The following is a 19,285-nucleotide window of genomic DNA, read 5'->3' as shown; positions in this document are numbered from 1 at the left end:
AACCATAGAGACAGCAGTCCAGGAAATATCAATGGAAACCATGTTGGAAGGAAAAGACACATTCGAGACATCTCAGACTGAAGAAGTTAGTGATAAAGTAAATGAAAATGCACATGTTAGCACCTCTGAGTTAACTAGTATTGGTTTATATTCAAGTCCTTCAGTAAATCAACAGATAACTGACCAGTCCAATGTGAGGGAGATGCCAGATGAGGAACTTCACAGTGTGTCTTCTGTAACAGATACAGAAAGTAAAGAAAGAGACAAGGACACAGACTTGTTAGGTCAAGCCAACAATTTGGTGAGTGACTCGCATTTAAAATCAGAGGGTATAGAGTCTTTGATCACACAAGACATATCCACAGAAAAAAGCAGCCACGGACAACGTACAGAACCTGAAGGCAGTGTTGAACAAGCAACCATTTCATCACCAAAAGAGAAGTTGTCTACAAATGAGGAACAAAATGAGCATTTCAGCTTATCTGAAGTCAGAGGAGCTCAGCACTCAGAGGATGCTGTAAAGAAAGTGCATGAAGAAGAGGAGGTTAAGCCAAGAGAAATGCAAGAAATCCATCTTATTGATTGTTCTTCTGAGAGTGTGATACAAGATGCCACAGATATATCTGAAATCTGTTCTGGAAACCCGCAAGACCAAGCTGAAGGCAGTGAAACGTACCAATCGGAGTTGCTTGTGAAAAGTATTGATGATCCTTCTCCCAAGAAGGAAGTTTCAGATCCTGATGATGAACAGGACGAATATTCTACAGAAGAAACTAATGTGGAGGTTTTAGACCAGATAGATGAAGATGATCATGTATATGATACTAAGAAACCACAGACGAGTGACAGAGAAAGAATAGACACTGCACTAGATCAGGCATATGACAATGAAGGCCGAGCAGAGGATGATATAAAAGCCACTGCTGAAGAAACAGGTCATCAGGAGAAGGAAGGACTCCTCTCTGACATGGATGAGAGTGAATCTTCTCTAAAAACCCTGCAATCAGAAACAAATGCTCCTTTGAACTCACAACTTCAGGACAATTATGTGAAAACAGACGAGCAAAATGACACCGACTTCAACCCCATTAGGAACAGAAGAAAAATGGGATCTAGTCGTAGAAATAAAGGACAACAGCATGTAAAGGGCTCTGGTGCTGAATCATACCACAAACCTACAGAGGAAGATGTAGAAGATATTACAGGCAACAAAGCCCTCCAAATAACAACATCAGTAGCATTCCACACAACAAGTCAGGAAGACAGAGAGCATGATATTATCATGTCTGTTACACATGATGATTCTTTGAATACAGAGTCTACATCTGACTATTCTTCTGAGGTTCAGAACCCAGCTACAACAACCTATCCAGAGGCTGACCTGGAAAGTTTAATGACTGAAAATGAAAATTTTCAAGAAATCCATGACGAAAGAGAGACTGGCTTTAAAGTGGAGTTGTCTGATAAATCATTGGAAGCCACACTGGAAGGACTGGACAGAGCTGACACTCTTCAGAGTGAAGAAGCCAATGACACTCATTCAGAAGATAATGTAACTGAAGTGCATGAACAGGACGTCAAGCCAACACAAATACAAAAAATGCATGAAAGTGATTACACCTTTGAAAGTGTGGTACATGATACTGCAGAATATTCTGATACCTGTTCTGGAAACCTGAGAGACCAAGATGAAGTCAGTGACACATACCAATTTGAGTTGCTTGTGGAAAGTATTGATGATCCTGCTCCCATGCAAGAACTTTCAGATCCTGATGATAAACAGGATGAGCCTCCTACAAAAGAATGCAATGTGGAGGTTTTAGACCAGATAGATGAAGATGATCATGTATATGATACTAAGAAACCACAGACTAGTGACAGAGAAAGAATAGACACTGCACTAGATCAGGTATATGACAGGGAAGGCCAAGCAGAGGATGATATAAAACCTTCTGCTGAACAAACAGGTCATCAGGAGAAGGAAGGACTCCTCTCTGACATGGAAGAGAGTGAATCTTCTCTACAAACCCTGCAATCAGAAACAGATGCTCCTTCGGATTCACAACCTCTGGACAATCCACTGAAAACAGACGAGCAGAATGACGCTGACTTCAACCCCATTAGGAACAGAAGAAAGCTGGGATCTAGTCGTAGAAATAAAGGACGACAGCATGTAAAGGGCTCTGGTGCTGAATCATACCACAAACCTACAGAGGTTGTTGTTAGAAATACAACAGATAACGAACCCCTTGAAACAACAAAAATGTCATTAACCATAGAGACAGCAGTCCAGGAAATATCAATTGAAACCATGCTGGAAGGAAAAGAGACATTCAACCTATCTCAGACTCTCGGTGTTGCGCAAGCAACCATTTCATCACCAAAAGAGGAGTTGTCTACAAATGAGGAACAAAATGAGCATTTCAGTTTATCTGAAGTCAGAGGAGCTCAGCACTCAGAGGATGCTGTGCATGAAGAAGAGGAGGTTAAGCTAACAGAAATGCAGAAAATGCATCAATTTGATTACTCCTCAATTAAGGAAAGCAAACCTTCTTTAGAATCTCTGCAATCAGAAATATGGTCTCCTTTGGAATCCCAACCTATGGACAATTCACAAAGCATCAAAGAAGAAACTCACTCAGGCTTCAAAACCACACGGAACAGAAGAAAACTAGGGTCAAGCAGAAGAAATAAAGGAAGACAGCATGTACCAGAGTCTGTTACTGAACCATACCCTGAAGAAGAAGTTGTAGAAAATACCTGGAGAAATGAAGCTTCTGAAACAGAAGAAATACCATCAGGAACAGGGACAATGTGGCAGGAAGAACTAAAAGAGCATACCTACAGCAGTACAATTGAGACAACAGACATTGCTTTAAGGTCAGACAAAAATGACTTTCTCAAATCCATTGAGGAAGTCAGTGAGGAGGAAAAGAAACACATTAAAGAGCCTGAGAATTTAACTCCGCTTACAGGATATGATACTGTTAAAATAGACTTGATACAATCTGAGGAAGCCTCAACAGAGAGAACAACAGATGTACAAGGGCCTGTACAAGTTGAAGAGAGAGAAGAATATGAAGATCCTGCAAATAAAGACCGTGCAGCACAAGAAATAGATATTCCAAATGTAGTCACACATGCTGAACTTTTGTCTGCTGCACAAAATAAAACTGACACATGGGATCCATTTGACATTGGTCATGAGGAAAACCAAAGTGCAAATCCAGCTATGGATGTGTCTGAGGAAAGTGGAATTTCTACAGCTGGAGACGCATGTAACAGCCAGCAAGATATACAAGAAAAAGATAAAAGTCTTGTAGATAACAGTGAAAGTTTGCAAGGAAAAGTCAAACAGAAGAAAAGAAAGATGGGCTCTACTCGCAGGACCCAACTCAATAGAAAACAAGAGGGAGAAACAGACAACAAAGATGAAACAATTGAAAGAAACTTGGACATGGAAGTTGATGTCAGAAAACTTGACAGGATGGAGGTAGTGGAGGAGTTACCATTGATACCGACAACAGAGGAAAAGGAAAATACACAGCCATCATTGGGAACAGTGTATAAAGAACAACTGGAAACTAATGAAACTAGTTCTGTGCATGACAAGAGGCACTTGCAACAAAGCTCTGACCTGCAGACTGTAGAGAGCAATGTGAAACCAGGTACAGAGGATTTAATGGTTCTCCCTCCTGGGCAGTCTGCCTCTTACAATGAGGAAGTTGTTAATCCTGTTGCGTTTCTTCATGGAGCGTATGTAAGGGACAGTGAGGGAAATGTAGATGTTAGTGTGGAGCCACCACAACAAGATGATTTCACAAGCACTGAGATGCAAACAGCTTCTGTGGTCGCTGGAAGAAACAGACGCTCAATAGATCAGTTGCTGTCTTCAAATACTGAGGGCGCTATGAACACTGATTCTGATATCACACTGTATTCTTCTGAGACTGCACAAAGTACACAGAATGACCAAGCTTTGAAATTAACAGAAGTACCGAGTGTGGCTGTGGCAGATTTGGAAAAAGTAAAATCTGTGGTCAGGGGAGAAGCTGAAGAAGAGCATGAAAATGCCCAGGCAAGTGCACAAGAGCAAAACTATGTGAATGAAGGAGCTCACAACACAAGTCCACATTTCAGTTCAACCAACAGGAGAAGAAAATTGGGCTCCACACGCAGGAATCTTGGGTCACGCTCCAAAGGAGAAGACTTGCATCAAAAACAAGAGGTGGATAATGAAGCAACTGCCATAAATGTTGGGGATGTTTTGACTGAGGGTGTCTCAGGAATCGATGAAAAAGAGCTGCAAATTCACAATGAACACAAAGATGGTGACTCGGCACAAAGGAAAGAAAAAGTATTTGAAACAGTGGAGTACAGGCACACTGGTGAATCTCAGGTAAAACCTATAGCTCACCAGGCAGTTGAAGAAAATCCTGATTTTCTCAGCCAACTGGAAGAAACAGAGCATCAGCTAACTCCAGATCACCTCCCTGCAACACCATCCACTTCACCCAAACATGATGGAGGGAGAAGACGAAAAATGGGATCTCACCGGAAGTCACGTGGACATCAACACTTTGAAGACCAAACTGAAAGAGAGGGCAGGATAATAGATGCACAAAAAGTGAGAGATGAAAGTGCCACCAAGACAGCTGAAGGGCACACAGAAGAATCTTCGGGTCTGGACATAATATCAGAGGTAAGCAGCAAAGCAAAAAGATTTTATGTGTGTGGTTCGGTTGTTTTTGTTTCATAGTTAAAGTCTAGTTATAATCTTCATTTTCTATTTTGTCAGATTTGCTTGAACAGATGAACACATGTCAGAAATTATGTATGTATAGTTTCTGTGGCAAGTGAACTTCCTGGTCTTTCTGTTATTTCTTATTGGACATTTTTCTTTTGCAGATTTCCTTGATTAGAGTTTCTCTTTTGAAAGTTTTATTATACAAATTGTTGGCATTACACAGTGGCATTTGAAGAGTAAACAAAATCCCACACAGTTCAGCTTAACTGCACTTAATTTACTTCCCTCAGTCTGTTGTTCGTATCTATTATTGGTGGCAGTGGGAGTGTCCTTTCGCACAGTAAGTCTATAGTCTTCCTTTTTGCATGAAACCTCTTGCACACTGGTCAAGAGTTTGTTTCAAGAAGCACAAACTCACACAGTGAACCAAAATGAGGAACATGTGGTCCACACTACACGTTTCACATACTTAAAAGGAGAACATAAACATGTATCTGTTTCTTGATCTCTGTGCTGGTGTGTGCGTTGCACAAGCATGATACATTTGTACAAGTACCAGTCAAGAAGTTATGTGAAATGATCCAAAAGCAAATCATGCAAAGCTATACCTTAAACAGCATGTTTACTCTATATCAAAATGTTATTGAATTGATTCAAGATGAAATATGCAATCAGACTACAGCCTCCTTAACTCAATCATCTCATGAATGGGATTTTTTGTCTGCAGGTTGATGAATGTAACCAGAAATCATCATCCAGCATCTCAAAGGCAACAGAGCACACAAGGCCAAAGAGGTAAGTCCCACGCATTGACATTCAACAAAATGAAAATAAATACCTGCAACCTCCAAGGCTTGTCTAAATACGAAATACAATTTTCTCTTTTGGAAGACAATGAAAGCAACTTTTTCATCCATGTCAGATTTCAACCACACGCAAAATGATAGAACTTTAAATATTTTTTCCCCTTAAAATTACTTTTTCGTTCTCTCAAATTCAAACATAAACTCTTGGTTTTATTTTGTAAAGTTCTGCAGTTCTGGCGATGAATTGAAAATTGCAGCAGAATGTCATGTTACTAATTCGTGGTATGCTGTATATGCTGTATATTGTATTATATAACACTTGGTTGTCTGTTCCACAGTGAGAAGGCACCTAAATGGGTGAATCCAGTTCAATATCCCCAGGCTGAAATTCGCCTTGGTCAAGACAGTCAAAAGTTGTCTTTTGGTAAACAGAAAATTACTACTTACGCTCAGCTGATTGTAGACAGAGGCTTTATGTGTGACAAGTAAGTGTTTTTGTTTTTCTTTCAGCAGGAGCAGACATCAGATCAAAAAGCTACGATGTGTTGATGGTTGGAGACAGCAGTGTAGGCAAGACCTCCTTCATGAAAAGAGCTCAAAGTGGGAAGTTTTCTTTAGATTTACCTGCCTCTGTTGGTAAGATCCTGATCTTTATCCAATTATTTTCCCATAACTGTGGGTAAACATACAGAATAATCTTACATAAATGTATTTTGCAGGCCTTGATTCCTGCATGTGGACTGTGGTAGTGGATGGAAAGCCTGTGGTGCTCCAGTTATGGGATACAGCAGGTCAAGAAAGGTAAGTTTCCTGTTTGCTGTTACAGTGCATCATTGAGAATATCATAAGTGATACATTTGTGATCCCTGCATTTCATTAAGATATTTTAGGGTTTTATGATTCGATCAACGTTTTCCACCCTGAGAATACAGGTCATTTTGTGACATTTTATATCACAATCTTTTTAATTTAAGCCCATTTTTGTGGGAAAAGACACAGGCTGCCCAACAGCGATGTCCATTGTCCAAGTAAAAAAAAGAATTACATATATTTCACTCTTTTAATTGCAATATGATCTAAATGAAGATCTAAACTTATACAACATCCAGCATTGATAATAACTATTTTAGGTGTATTGGAGTGAGTCTGTCCCTGTTGAGGTAGATTTTGGACTCTGTAGGTAGACTCTTTTTTGGTATTGGGACCATGGTGGTGATCTTGAAGCACATAGGGGCGATTTATTTGCTCATGCTGATGTTAAAGATGTCTTCAGATGGAGTAGAAATTTCTGGCACAACTTCACCTACTTCCAGTGTGAATGGAGAAGGAAAGTATTACTTGTAGCATGAAGAAGTTGTTACAACAGCACATTTTGGCTGTCCATAATTCTGATGACCCTGATGACCGTTACAAGCTGAAAAGTGTCTGTGAGGACATCTGAAAGCTGCTCAGATCATTCCCTTATTCCTGCAGATACTCTTTCAGGTCCAGCAGCTTTATGTTGGTGGATAGAGTCCTCCTGATGTTTTCTGTGGGTAAGCACAGGGTTTAGTCGTTGGTAAGAGGGAAAGTCACAGGCTAGAAGTTAGGCATCACCTTCAAAAGTACAGGGTGTTATTTTGTGGTTTATGATGACCTAAATGCTCTGCCAAATGAACAATGTGTCTTTTTATTCCTGGAAGTGGCGGTGGATTGTCTGTATATAGATGTGCGTTGCTTCTCTGGTGGCTCAGGACAGGTTGTCTCTGACAGGCTGTCTCTGCCCTCAGGGCTTTCTTGTCACCCCGTCTAAAGGCAGCCCCCTGGGTTCTCAGCAGCGTGTATACCTCGGCAGTCAGCCAAGAATTCTGATGAGCCTATGTTACAATGCTGACAAAATCTTCTAAGCAGTTGTCATTGTATTCAGTGACAGACACTGTTGCAGCCTCCTGAACAGACAATGATAGATAATGTGCTCAAAATACCTTGAAGGTGTAGAGAAGTCTCTTTGAGGCTAGGTTGTAACCTGTTTCAGAACTGGTTTTGTACATTTCAACATTGTTTTGTTTGCTGGAATCAGCACAACACATGTCCCAACAGCAGAGGTTGGGGCCATGTGCATGGAGTATGTAGGTGTCAACATGTTCACTCCACATGTATACGTACAAGCTTTAGCAATATTTTTTGCAAACTAAACTAACCATTGTTATTAGATTACCAAAAACACACTTTCTACCTGAAGTTCACGAACCTGAGGGGAAGTAATTAAAAGGTGCTCGTTTTGTAAAGTTAATGCTTTCCCTCTAATTAAGATAGGATGTCAAATCTCTGTGTAGATTGTCTTTCATTATGTTCTTGTCTGTCTTCAAAGGTTTCACAGCATCACAAGACAGGTTTTTCATAAAGCCCAAGCATTTCTCTTGATGTATGACATCACTTCCTCTCAGAGCTTCACTGCAGTCAGCTACTGGGCAAACTGTATTCAGGTATGGTGCATTTAAAGCCTCAGTCCATGTGTGTACTGTTGAAATGTGAAATGTTCTCACCACTCTACAGGCTTTGTTCTGAGAATGTTTTTAACTGATGTCAGAATTACAGGTTTTTAGAGACCAGACATACTTTAATACTTACATACTTTTTTGCTACACTAAAAACCACTCAAGTGCTAATAGGGCTGGGCTCTGTTATAACACTTGCTTCCACTAAAATGCCCAGTTTGTCTATAGACAAAAGTGAGCTTTACTATACAGTTATTGTAATGAATATATAAATTATGCTGTATATATAAATTATACATTTCATTACAGCTTTGCTGAAACAGCATAGATGAACTAAAATGTTCCACAGAAACAAACAAATGTGCATGAACACAGGCTTGGGCATTTTACAGACAGCAGCAATACACCTGCACCCAATTTCATTTACCTCCTTATATATGTCTCTTTACTACTTTATAATAATAATAATAATAATAATGAGCAGAAGAAGAAGAAGAAAAGAATGATAATACACTTAATTTATGCAGCATTGTTCATATCAAAGTTATAAAATGCTATACATGGTTAACATTTTAAAATGGCTTATGCTGATGCTTATGTACTTTATCTACAAGTCAAAGTCCACAAGAACATAATATGGATATAGTGAACAACAATGACATATTTACAGTAGCAACAACTAATAAGAAACAGCCGAACCTGTCCATGAAGACAGATAAGACCCTATAAAAATGCCTGCATGGCAATCTAAACAATAATCAAACAAATCCATATTTTGCAGGAAGGGGCTGCAGAAGACGTGACCATTCTACTTCTGGGGAATAAGAGTGATCATGCAAAACGGCAGGTTAAAACTCAGGAAGGAGAAATTCTTGCTAAGGTATTGATCTTAGGCATTACACCCACTCACACTTCCAGTTCATTTAATGACAAGAGAAAATAAATCAATAGTTGTACTTATCGAACCCCAACACTAAAGACAGCTGTTCTACCTCCATAGGAGTACAACTTTCAATTCATGGAGTGTAGTGCTGCCACGGGTGAAAACGTGATTCAGTCATTGGAAACTGTTGCAAGGTAATAAAGGCTCACATCCTTCACTGATAATCTCTTTGTTTTGTGCCGTCTATCACACCGGTCTTTGTGCTGTTACGTCACATGCCGTGATATCAGCTGATTGTGGTGTTGTTGTTGTGTTGTTGCCAGGATGTTGAGACAAAAAGTTGACACAACAGAGGAAGCTGTGGTGTTACACCAAGAGCCCCCGCAGAAAAAAAGATCAGGATGTTGCTGAAAAGATGTGTTGGTCTAAGAAATCAGAAAAGTGGTGAAATCCTGCACACGACAGACATTCAGGACCTGCTCTTCAGAAAGTGTCTATGTATATCACAAACCATTCTTTTAATCCAATGTGTTGTATTAAGATTCACAGATATATTTAAGTTAAATTTCCTTTTTACATTGATCTTTAGCTTTATTATTATTTCTAACAAAGTGAGTTACATTATTGATTTGAAGGACAATATAAGATCAAGAAAATCTTGCACTTGCATAACACATACTGTTGAAGGCACATAGGCGACTCCAGGCTTTCTGAGAGGCTTGATGTATGCTTACTGTATACATTCATGTATATATATACATTATACAGCTGGTGCAGGCTTTCTCTAGTCAGTAACCATGGAAACAATTACATGGTGAATAATAGTTTTTTTTTTTATCTTGCAAGATGCTACTTTATATTGTTTTGCACTGTATGTTTTCTCATTTTAAATACATTTTCTTTCTTGCCATACTAGTGCAATTTCAAATGATCACATGACGTCAATATTTATAGAAGACTTTTTAAGATGCATTGATTAATTTCAATAAGAAATTAAACATTTAGTACTTCAGCACTTTCTTGGGTTCTTGGTTGAAAGATAAAGAGAATCTTCTATATTGTACAGCTATTGAATGTTTGTTCTACAATGTTTATACTTTATGGAAATGAAGTGTTCATTTTACTTACTCATGAAATAAATATGTGTTAAATAATTTGTATATGTGATAAAATTTCAGTCTTTGCTTAATTTTAACAGGCAAATTAGCTCAGAGGTTACAGGGCGTGGTAGCAATCAATATTAAAATATGCAACATGCCTGTGAACAAATGTAAATCTTTTCCTTTTTGTTGCTTTGTTTAGTATACAAAAATGTCAAAAATTATATTAAGTTTACTGTGATTTTGTGTTTACCATCTGTTCTAAATGAATTGCATTCTCATTGCAGTTGCCACACAGCTGCCAGGTTGGCCTGATAGTCATGAATAAATTTTACGCCTCTATAATTAAAGATAGCAGTAGTAAAATGATTAACTCTTTGAATATAAATGTCAATTTTTTTTATTTTTTTTCCCTGTAATTTGTGTCACTGAATACCTTTAATCAGATTGTTCTAATGTCATGTCTCATCCTTAATAAACCTCAAGAACAATGACTGGTGTGCTCTCCTACTTAATTTGTGTCCTCATGGAAGTTGTGCGTTTCCAGACTGACAAAGACAACAGTGTTCCCACTGGAACAACAAGTTCTTCAGTGGCATGAAGAGCATGACAACAATGGCGCCACTGGAATAACCTCATAACATCCCCAAAGGAGCTTTTGTGGGAAACAGAAACGCTGAGACAGCATCTTCCAACGTCATCAGACGACTGAGATGATTACACCAAATCTGATATTAGTGATTGGCACTGACCTCTCTGGTTACGTTTATAAACCAGGAGAATATTTCTCTTTCCCTCAGTTATTCAGATAATTCTGTTTTAGGCTGGAACATATAAACATTATAATTTTGTTAAAACATTAAACAACAGAAAACATGGTAATTACTTATTTCTGTAATCTGTAATTTCAGAATACTTCCCAAATAATTTCCTACAACATTTCCAATGTGGTTTACTCCTCTTTCCAGTCACACCCAAAGAGGCCAAAATTTCCTTTTGTGATATTTTTTTTTTTAACTTAGATATATCCTACCCAATAAAGACATTTTCACTATATCCTTGGTGCGGGTGTGCCTGAAGTAAGCCCAGAGGCTTCCCTTTGTCTACAATTTCTGGAAAGAACAATGTAGTTTGGTACCAACTGCAGAGAAAACAGAGACAGTGTTCAATTAGTAAACTTCCAAATTCTTCATTCCCATTCATTGCTGCTGTAACCTGGAGACTTAAATCAGCGGGAGAGCTTGCTGACAGCTGTGTGTAGATTTTCTTTGCTTTTTCATGACAACAGAGACTCAGTCACAACAGGGATCAGATGGTTCTTATTATACATGTGAATGGGATCAGTTCAGTTCATCTAAACGTTACCGCTGTCCTGGAGATGACTGGTTTAAAACTATAACAGACAAGTCATTGAAATGAAAGTAACTTTGACCTTTAGCCACTTGGGGGAGTATTTGTGCTGATAAAGCAGGTGAATCATCTCCTCTACAGACCAACCACTTTGTACATATGTACACATCCTGTTTGTACACGCTGAGTCAAGCTGAAGTGATCAAATAGTACCAGAATCAAAAGAAATGTTAAAGATTTCGGTCAAATTCTTTTTCAGTTTATTTCAAGATAAAAATAAACCACTTTCATATAAAGATTTGGTAAATATGTTAAAATTACCTGCACAACATACAACAATGGTGAAAGCACTGGAACATTTCCATGATAAACAGAAATTGTATCTGTAGATGGAGAGAAGTCTGCTTATTAAACAAATGCATAATGTAATGAATTGTGTCCAATCTGATACTAACGTTCTCTTTCAGAAATTGGGTCTCTGGTCTTTGAAATCACTTTGTCCAGCTGAGCTAAAATCAAAGTGATGCAGTATCCAGCCTCAATCTTTTTTTGCATCATTTTTGTGATCATCGACCAGAGTGGCTCGTATCAACTGCTGATGACAGCAGCAAGTCATTTAATTCCACCTGCTCCCACTGCTCCATCATTGGTTTCATTTTGTTGATGGGCTGGCGTATTCTCTTCCAGTGGCTGTAATCCTGGTGTCTTGGTCTGTGATTTGGAGTATTTTTTTTTTTTCATAGATGAATGGTATTGTTGGATGGCCTGCATGACATCAGAAACAGTCCAGTGGTGATGTGTCAGGGCATGCTGCAGTGTAAAGGGTCCATCTCTGGTCCGTCTCACTCCTTTACACACTGCATTGCTGCGCAGCTCAAGTCCTATCTCGTGCACAACTTTGCGCAAAAAATTCTGAGTTTCATTTAGGCACTGCACCTCTGTAAGTACATGAGAAAGAAAAAAGAAAGATCAGCATTTTTAAATTCAGAAAAGAGATGTTCAATGTGTTCAACTGAAGAATATTTACCTAAAGTGAAGTTGGGCGGTTGGAAGCGAATGCAACGCAGGCCTGTCAAAATAGGCTGCGATTTCCCCTCCGGACCCAGTAAACCCTTAACAGCCATCTCATAGGCTTCCTGTGAACGCATGTCAACATTGGAATACCTGTATAGAAAAAAAAACAAGTCATCTATATTGGGTGTATACTGCAAGAGGAATACAGACTAGTGATTATTATTATTATAACACTGTCAATATTATGTCAATGAGGAATCTAGTTAATGTGAAATGCAGCTGTCATACATTAACAAGGCCTTTTGATTGGCTCCCTGCAGCATGGCCAGCACTTTGTTCATCTTATCCTGTGTGATGTGATCTGTTGAACACAACAATATTTCAAGGTCGGACACAGTAAAATAAGATTAAAATATTGCCACAAAATAGTATATAATATGCACATGCACAAGTAGATGTACACTAGATAAAAAGACTGTGGGAAAAAGTGAGGTATCATACCATAGGTGGACCTTTCCACAACACGACCCGTGTGAGAGAAATCATCTGTTGCAGTCCCGAACTCCCCTTCCAATGTGTAATCCTGAAACATATCAAACAGCATTAAACCTGTTCTAGATTGTGCCATCATTTCATATTAATTTTATTTTTCAAATGAAACCAGTGGAAATCAAAAATTACCCTTGTGATTCGTGTTTTGTAGAGATCATTCAGGTACTTGTTTCCATTTCCAACTGCAAGAACTGAAGATTAAAAAAAAAAAGGAGTTAAAGGTTAAAAGTTAAAATAATACGACACTGACTGAAACAACATACACAACATTCATACCTAGAACACCAGAGGAAAAGGCGTCCAGGCGATGACCTACTCCCACTTGAATACGGTCGAATTCAGGTCCAGTTACTAAAACACAGAAAAACACGTTATTCACTCATATCTTCATGAATGTGCACAAACATGACAGCTGCATTTTGGTGTAATTCAGTCATTGCAGCTATTATCAAACTGCACTTCAAAGGTCAGTAATGAGCCATCAGACTGATCTGATCTTCTTTATTGTCTATTTTAAGTTAAACCAGTGGTTCCCAAACTGGAGGACCAACCCAGGGTGGCCGCCCATGACATGTAGAGTGAAACTAGGGTTGAATAAACCTTTTTCAGAGCAGATATTTTGACATGTACAAACAAACAATAGCCACAATTAACAATGTGCAAATAATCAGATTATTAATTATAGCATTTCAATAATTGCTAAACAAAGTTTTCATTAATGTTATCAGTTCTGACTGTTCTTTTGCTGCTATGACAGGTCAAAATCTCTGAAAAGAAAGCATTTTTATGCAGGTTTAATTTCAGTTTCACAACAGAACATAATAAAGGAGAATACATGAGGAAAAATACAGAATGCACTGGCAAGAAATGAGTGAACCCTTTGGAATTATATGCATTTATGTATAAATATGGTCAGATCTTCATTTAAGTTCCAATTATGAACAAACACAATCTATTGTGGTGTCACATGGCATGGACACTACAGAGGAAGCTGCTGGGGAAAATGAATTCCAAAGTTTATCAAGACATCTTACAGGATAATTTCCCTAAACATCAAAGTAAATCTTCCACAGAATGACTTCAAACTATGAAAATATGCCCTTTGGAGTGACACAGTCAGAGCCCAGACCTTAATCCAATACAGATTGTTGTGTTGTTAGTTGACCATATAAAAGCATGTGATTTTACACACACAAGACCAGTGTGATGATGTGTGTGAACAAAAAGCAAGGGTGAGACAGGAGAAAGGACACATACCCAGAGGATGTTTGGACAGAACAGGCACAGAAGCTACAGACAGAGTGAGTCCCTTGGGTGCTTCAGTATCACTTCCTGGATGTGCCAAGAAACGGACCTCTTGAGGACAAGGTTGGGACGGTGCAGCGTTTATACCTGGAAGGCCACACATACAGAGGTCAACAGGATATTAGGATTTGTTTTGACTGTAGGGTTAAAGGTAACGCTGCTGAGTGACTTATTAAATGTCTGTACATTAGCTGTAATATGCGTCCCTTTCACAGCAGATATAGACGTTTAATGGCAAGAGTTATGGATGTGTCATCCTCACCTTTAAGAAGATTTGTCTCGATGTTGTCCCGAACGAGTTTCCAGTGAACACCGGAGGGTTTGTACACACAAAACAGACCCTCTACCCTCCGAAACATGCGAACAGCTGGAGTTACCATTGTGTTACTAACGTCAGGTCATCCCGAATTATTGTAAAATATATATTAGGTTATTTTTTGGTCATATATTAGGCCAAGTCTTCTCAAGCAGGATTTATCTTTCCTCCTCTTGCGTGTACGCATGTGGCTGGCACTTTTTATAGTGATTTACGTTTTGACAGCTTCTGTCTGGCCATACCGCCGCCTGCTGTACTGGATGAATGAATGGCGTGAATAGGAAGAGAGGGTATGATGATGCTTAGCTACGGATTTGCTCAGCAGTCACCAGAAAAAATATTAAAGGGATTATGTGTTGTAAGAACTGTGTGAGGCAAAATATGGCTGATTATAATGTTTTTTAATTAGAGGAATGAGTTGCGATGGAGCTAAAACTCTAGAATACGATCACAGCTGCCAGTAAAACCCCAGAGAAGAAGAAAAGGGGAAGAAGACGAAGAAGAAGAAGAAGGCAGCTAACTGTAGCCCACTGTTTACAACCGGTGATATTCGTGAAGACTTGACTTCGGTAACGTTTTAACTAGTACAACTTTTGTAATAAGACGTGTTTATTGGAGTAGCTTTCTAACATAGCTTCCTATGCAAGAAGTACTGACAATTAGCTGATAGTACAAAATGAACGAGCGTAATGATAGTTAGCTAGCAGCAATTAAAAGTACAGATATTTTACACTGCTTTACACTGGTTCGGTACTTGGTGTTAGTCATAATTCGTCACCATGACGACGGTGACGAGTCCGGGTATGGGTTTATTATTGGTATACATTAAATAATATCAATAGTGTTATTATTAAATGTATGGGTAGATGGCGGTAGAGGCAAGGCTGGATTACCAATCACTCAAAATGGGCAACTGCCCAGGGTCCAGGTTGACTTTATATCATTTGGGTCCACACGATTTGATAAGTCTGTTTAAAATTTGCATTGCTTTTGTTTTATCAGAAAAATAGCAAATGTTAACATTGGGAAAGCTGGCACAAGTTAATGTTTTATGACAATGTTGTTCAAAATATTATAGAATCTTTCAGTTCTGTGGATGTCTACAGCTGGACATAAAGAACAAATGGAAAATTATTGCCCCACAAGAGGTTAATCCAGCTAAGGGTTGGGTTTAAATGGGTGTAAAAATGCATTTCATTCTACCCCATATCTAGCCTACATGCATACAAATTAAATATCCAATATGGTGTAAGTGGTTGTTACTCCATGGTGAAGTCATTTAAACTTGCCACAGAAGGACAAGCACAGATGTAAATACTAAGATTAATGATGGCTGAATTCCATTTAACTGCTTCAGTTTCAGGATCCTGGTACTGTGCACGCTGTCTCACTGCCTTGACTGGGACAGCTGAATAAAACAGCCAGCCTTAAAGCCGTTACAAATCCAAATCCATTGTCCATCCACACAGCTGTTTTCACTTAATCTGCCTGATTTTAAGGTTGCATGGCAACACCTGTTTTCAACCTCAGCAATGGTCTAATCAGAGAGAATAATTGAAAACACCTGTATTGGTGTGCAGGGCCTTTATGGTTTTTAATAGCAACACCTGTGCTTTTCCTACTATGAGCAGTTAAAATGTCTTCTGTTTAAAAGGTCTGTAAAGATAAACTATACCATCTATGGTTGGATTAACCCTCTAGTGGCCTCCTATTGGCCTTCTACTTGTGATACTTTGGAGAAACACACATGTATTTATTTTATATCCAGTCCTATTCATTAAATGACAACAAACCAAAAGACACTCAACAAAGTTTGATGTTAGTGTCCCCTAAAGGGTAGTTTCACACTTTTCCCAGTTTGCCATGAGAACAACACTCACTATTGACTACTCACTGTATGGGGGACTGTATGTAGAGGACTGTGTAATGTGTCTGATGGCAAAATCAGCTACCTAGTTCTTAAAACTTTTTCAAATTTGACTCTGCTATATTTGATTTAACAACGATTCTCACTAGATTTTCAGAACAAAGCTACAAAAAACACAATAGTGTAGTGGACTGGGAAAGTGAATAGTGGAGATAGAAAAAGCCTGGTGAGGGAACATTTACTAAACTGTTTTTCTGTGGTTTTGTTAAATATTAACCTGTCTTATGTTTGTGGTCTTACCTGTGCAGGTGTAATGCGAGCTCCCCTGAGGTGGGTGCTATGGGATGTGAAGGACACCCTGCTGAAGGTGCGTTTGTCTGTGGGAGAGCAGTACTGCATGGAGGCTGAACGAATGGGCTTGAGTCTCAATCCCCTGGAGGTCGACGCTGCTTTCCGCCATGTGTATCGAAATTATTCCCGCAGATACCCAAACTATGGCATCACACAAGGCCTAGGTGGACAGTCTTGGTGGATGGGGGTAGTGCGGGACACTTTCTCCCAGTGCAGGGTGCAAGATCCAGCCCTGCTAAATACAATGGCTCACAACCTTTATCATAATTTCTGCAATGCAGAGAACTGGGAGGTAAATAACAGATGGCATGATCCAGGAGGTTACATGCTAATGTAATTAGAAATAATAGATAAAAAGTAATAATAATAAATAATAATTTCAGGTTTGGGTGAACAAACTGACAGCAAAAGTTTTTATTTGCATTGTTTGAATCACTGTCATCATCAGAAGCCTGTTTGCTAAGGCAGGGCTATCAGAAACATATCTGCAGACATTGACAGAAAATATCAACTTATTTTGAGTAATGTGCTTTTGTTTTAGGTATTTCCAGACTCAAAGAAGGCCCTGGAGAGTTGTTCTTCTCTAGGACTGAAGCTGGGTGTGGTTTCCAACTTTGACAGCCGCTTAGAAACTATTTTATGTGTTTGTGGCCTGCTGACTCACTTCAGTTTTTTGATAACATCAGAGGAGGCAGGTGTTGCAAAGCCCAATCCAGTCATCTTTGATCAGGCACTGCAGAAATGTGGTGTACCAGCTGCCAGTGTAGCTCATATTGGGGACCACTATGTGAATGATTACCTCACCCCTCGGTCTGTGGGAATCCACGGGCTCCTATTAGACAGACACAGCAAGCATAACCAACCTGAGGTTCCTCGAGAGCATCGACTCAGCTCCCTGGAGGAACTGCCGTCATGGCTTCAGCAGCACAGGAACTAATGCCAAACAGTCATGGGCTCATGTGCAAAGGTACTCAGTCTCACTGTGGTGCAGTTTAAGACATAATGTAAGGGATGTAGCCATGTTCACCTGAGTAAACCCAACCAATTCATCACTCTTCGCATAACAGATTAAAATGCTCCTGATAGAAATGTACAGAGAAATCCAGAATAATATATAAACTGTATGTAATTTTCATGCATTTTTACTGTAAATAAAGTGGGAGCAATAAATATCCATTCATTGTACTGAGTCTGTCAAAGGAAACTGCCTCATTGCCGTTTTTCATCTGATGACAAAATTGGGGACAGATGCTTAGTCTACAGTAAATCTTCATGCATTAATGGAGACATATTTATAAAGCACTCTGCACCAAAAGCACAACAGGAAGGATCATAATGGCAACAACTCAATGTAAAACCCACTGAAAGAAATATAAAGGAAGGAAACCTTCATGATAACAAGAGTCCAACTGATAAATTAACATGGCTGGTATTAGCTCGTCACAGATGTATTGTTATCAGCGTACATACTGCCCGATGAGTGACAGGACATAGAGATAGATATGTGGGGAGGTCATTTAGTTTTTTCAACACAGAGCACTGAGTTTACTTGACCACAAATTGAAACTTAACCAAACATTGCATGCAGCATTCTAGAGGGAGTAGAGCTGCAATGATTATTCAAGTGATGGCATATCTTTTGCACTGTAGCTCAAACAAAACAAAACACTGAAAATGTCACCTTGGAATCTGTGAAACTGGAATGACCTTTTTTCACTATTTTCTGATGTTTTCTAGTGGTAACTCTAATCCACTAAATCGTTTTGGTCGCCACAGAATGTTTTAAGTTATTTTGTGGCTTTGTATGATTTTCTTTTATTTGTAAAGTATAAATACTAATATTTTAAACCAAAGATTAGAGATTGTCACCATTAGCGTTTAAAGGTAACACTGACAAATAATAATATAATAACTTTACCCAGGAGAACAGGGAAGCATGGAGACAGAATGGGTGCCAAACTCTATTTATAAAAATAAACTGAAATATAATTACCTTACATCCATGCCCTTACACTCTTAGGAGCAGCTACCAGTGCAAATTACATTCCTTTTTAGGTGAATTGGGTGACGTGACCTTTTAACTGAAGGTACAGAGCTTTCATCATTCCTAATGATTTGTTTCAGTGCTTAGCAGTTAGGAGAACATGGCAGGGTTGCTTAACCCTAATACCTTTGTAAATACTCTTATTTCAAACCATCTGGTCAGAGGCAGATAATGAGAATGTTGGGCTGAGTATCAAAAGGACCAGAGGAGGAAGCGGAGACAAAAAAAACAAAACAGAATGGCATTGCAATTCAAAGCAGAGCCCCAGCCTCTTATGTGGAATAGGGATTGACACTTGTCCAAATCAGATGTAAAGAATTCAAGAGACTTTCCTGATGTTCATAAAACTGCCTTCCACTTGAAAAAAAAATGTGAATCAACACTCAGTTTTGAATAAATCTTGATTTCCCTTTCCTTTGCCTTGTTTTCACTTGCTTTCATTTGGTTCCTCTTGCAATGCTTTGTATGTTAAA

At 38.9% G+C, this 19,285-nt stretch overlaps 3 protein-coding genes across 4 annotated transcripts; 2 read left to right on the top strand and 1 right to left on the bottom strand.

Annotated features, from left to right (window-relative positions):
- Positions 1-2,480: 2,480 nt before the first annotated feature.
- LOC111222858 lies at positions 2,481-10,507 on the top strand. Of its 2 annotated transcripts, none has more exons than XM_022746742.1 (9): positions 2,481-4,702; positions 5,475-5,542; positions 5,892-5,977; positions 6,067-6,189; positions 6,273-6,354; positions 7,904-8,018; positions 8,812-8,910; positions 9,031-9,107; positions 9,237-10,507. In XM_022746742.1, exons 1-9 carry the CDS (start codon positions 2,501-2,503, stop codon positions 9,322-9,324), a joined length of 2,940 nt encoding a protein of 979 aa, XP_022602463.1. In that variant the 5' UTR covers positions 2,481-2,500; the 3' UTR covers positions 9,325-10,507. The 2 variants fall into 2 exon arrangements, with proteins under 2 accessions (XP_022602463.1, XP_022602462.1); XM_022746741.1 differs by having other exon boundaries at positions 6,064-6,189.
- A 691-nt stretch (positions 10,508-11,198) lies between these two features.
- Positions 11,199-14,742, bottom strand: trub2 (TruB pseudouridine synthase family member 2). The gene is made up of 8 exons (XM_022746891.1): positions 14,497-14,742; positions 14,187-14,321; positions 13,206-13,280; positions 13,059-13,120; positions 12,879-12,960; positions 12,666-12,738; positions 12,391-12,527; positions 11,199-12,301 (listed from the first exon to the last, which is right to left on the bottom strand). The coding sequence occupies exons 1-8, from the start codon at positions 14,612-14,614 to the stop codon at positions 11,976-11,978; spliced, it is 1,008 nt and encodes a 335-aa protein (XP_022602612.1). The 5' UTR covers positions 14,615-14,742; the 3' UTR covers positions 11,199-11,975.
- A 146-nt stretch (positions 14,743-14,888) lies between these two features.
- Positions 14,889-17,924, top strand: hdhd3 (haloacid dehalogenase like hydrolase domain containing 3). The gene is made up of 3 exons (XM_022746890.1): positions 14,889-15,119; positions 16,726-17,060; positions 17,310-17,924. The coding sequence occupies exons 2-3, from the start codon at positions 16,731-16,733 to the stop codon at positions 17,703-17,705; spliced, it is 726 nt and encodes a 241-aa protein (XP_022602611.1). The 5' UTR covers positions 14,889-15,119; positions 16,726-16,730; the 3' UTR covers positions 17,706-17,924.
- The last annotated feature ends 1,361 nt before the right edge of the window (positions 17,925-19,285 follow it).

The sequence above is a fragment of the Seriola dumerili genome, unplaced genomic scaffold (genome assembly GCF_002260705.1).
Source record: "Seriola dumerili isolate Sdu_G_001 unplaced genomic scaffold, Sdu_1.0 BDQW01000109.1, whole genome shotgun sequence".
In the NCBI taxonomy this organism is placed as follows: domain Eukaryota; kingdom Metazoa; phylum Chordata; class Actinopteri; order Carangiformes; family Carangidae; genus Seriola; species Seriola dumerili.
The sequence above is the reverse complement of the archived record's forward strand: the minus strand, read 5'-3'. Positions and strand labels throughout refer to the sequence as shown.

Excerpts from the sequence above, each read along its gene's own strand:
- LOC111222858 (XM_022746741.1), top strand. The coding sequence starts at position 2,501 with ATGCAGAAAATGCATCAATTTGATTACTCCTCAATTAAGGAAAGCAAA. Across the intron at positions 5,978-6,063 it reads CAGTCAAAAGTTGTCTTTTG|CAGGAGCAGACATCAGATCA; the intron begins GTAAACAGAAAA and ends TTTTTCTTTCAG. Across the intron at positions 6,355-7,903 it reads GATACAGCAGGTCAAGAAAG|GTTTCACAGCATCACAAGAC; the intron begins GTAAGTTTCCTG and ends CTGTCTTCAAAG.
- trub2 (XM_022746891.1), bottom strand. The coding sequence starts at position 14,614 with ATGGTAACTCCAGCTGTTCGCATGTTTCGGAGGGTAGAGGGTCTGTTT. Across the intron at positions 12,961-13,058 it reads ACAAAACACGAATCACAAGG|GATTACACATTGGAAGGGGA; the intron begins GTAATTTTTGAT and ends GATATGTTTCAG. Across the intron at positions 12,739-12,878 it reads TGTGGAAAGGTCCACCTATG|ATCACATCACACAGGATAAG; the intron begins GTATGATACCTC and ends TGTGTTCAACAG.
- hdhd3 (XM_022746890.1), top strand. The coding sequence starts at position 16,731 with ATGCGAGCTCCCCTGAGGTGGGTGCTATGGGATGTGAAGGACACCCTG. Across the intron at positions 17,061-17,309 it reads GCAATGCAGAGAACTGGGAG|GTATTTCCAGACTCAAAGAA; the intron begins GTAAATAACAGA and ends CTTTTGTTTTAG.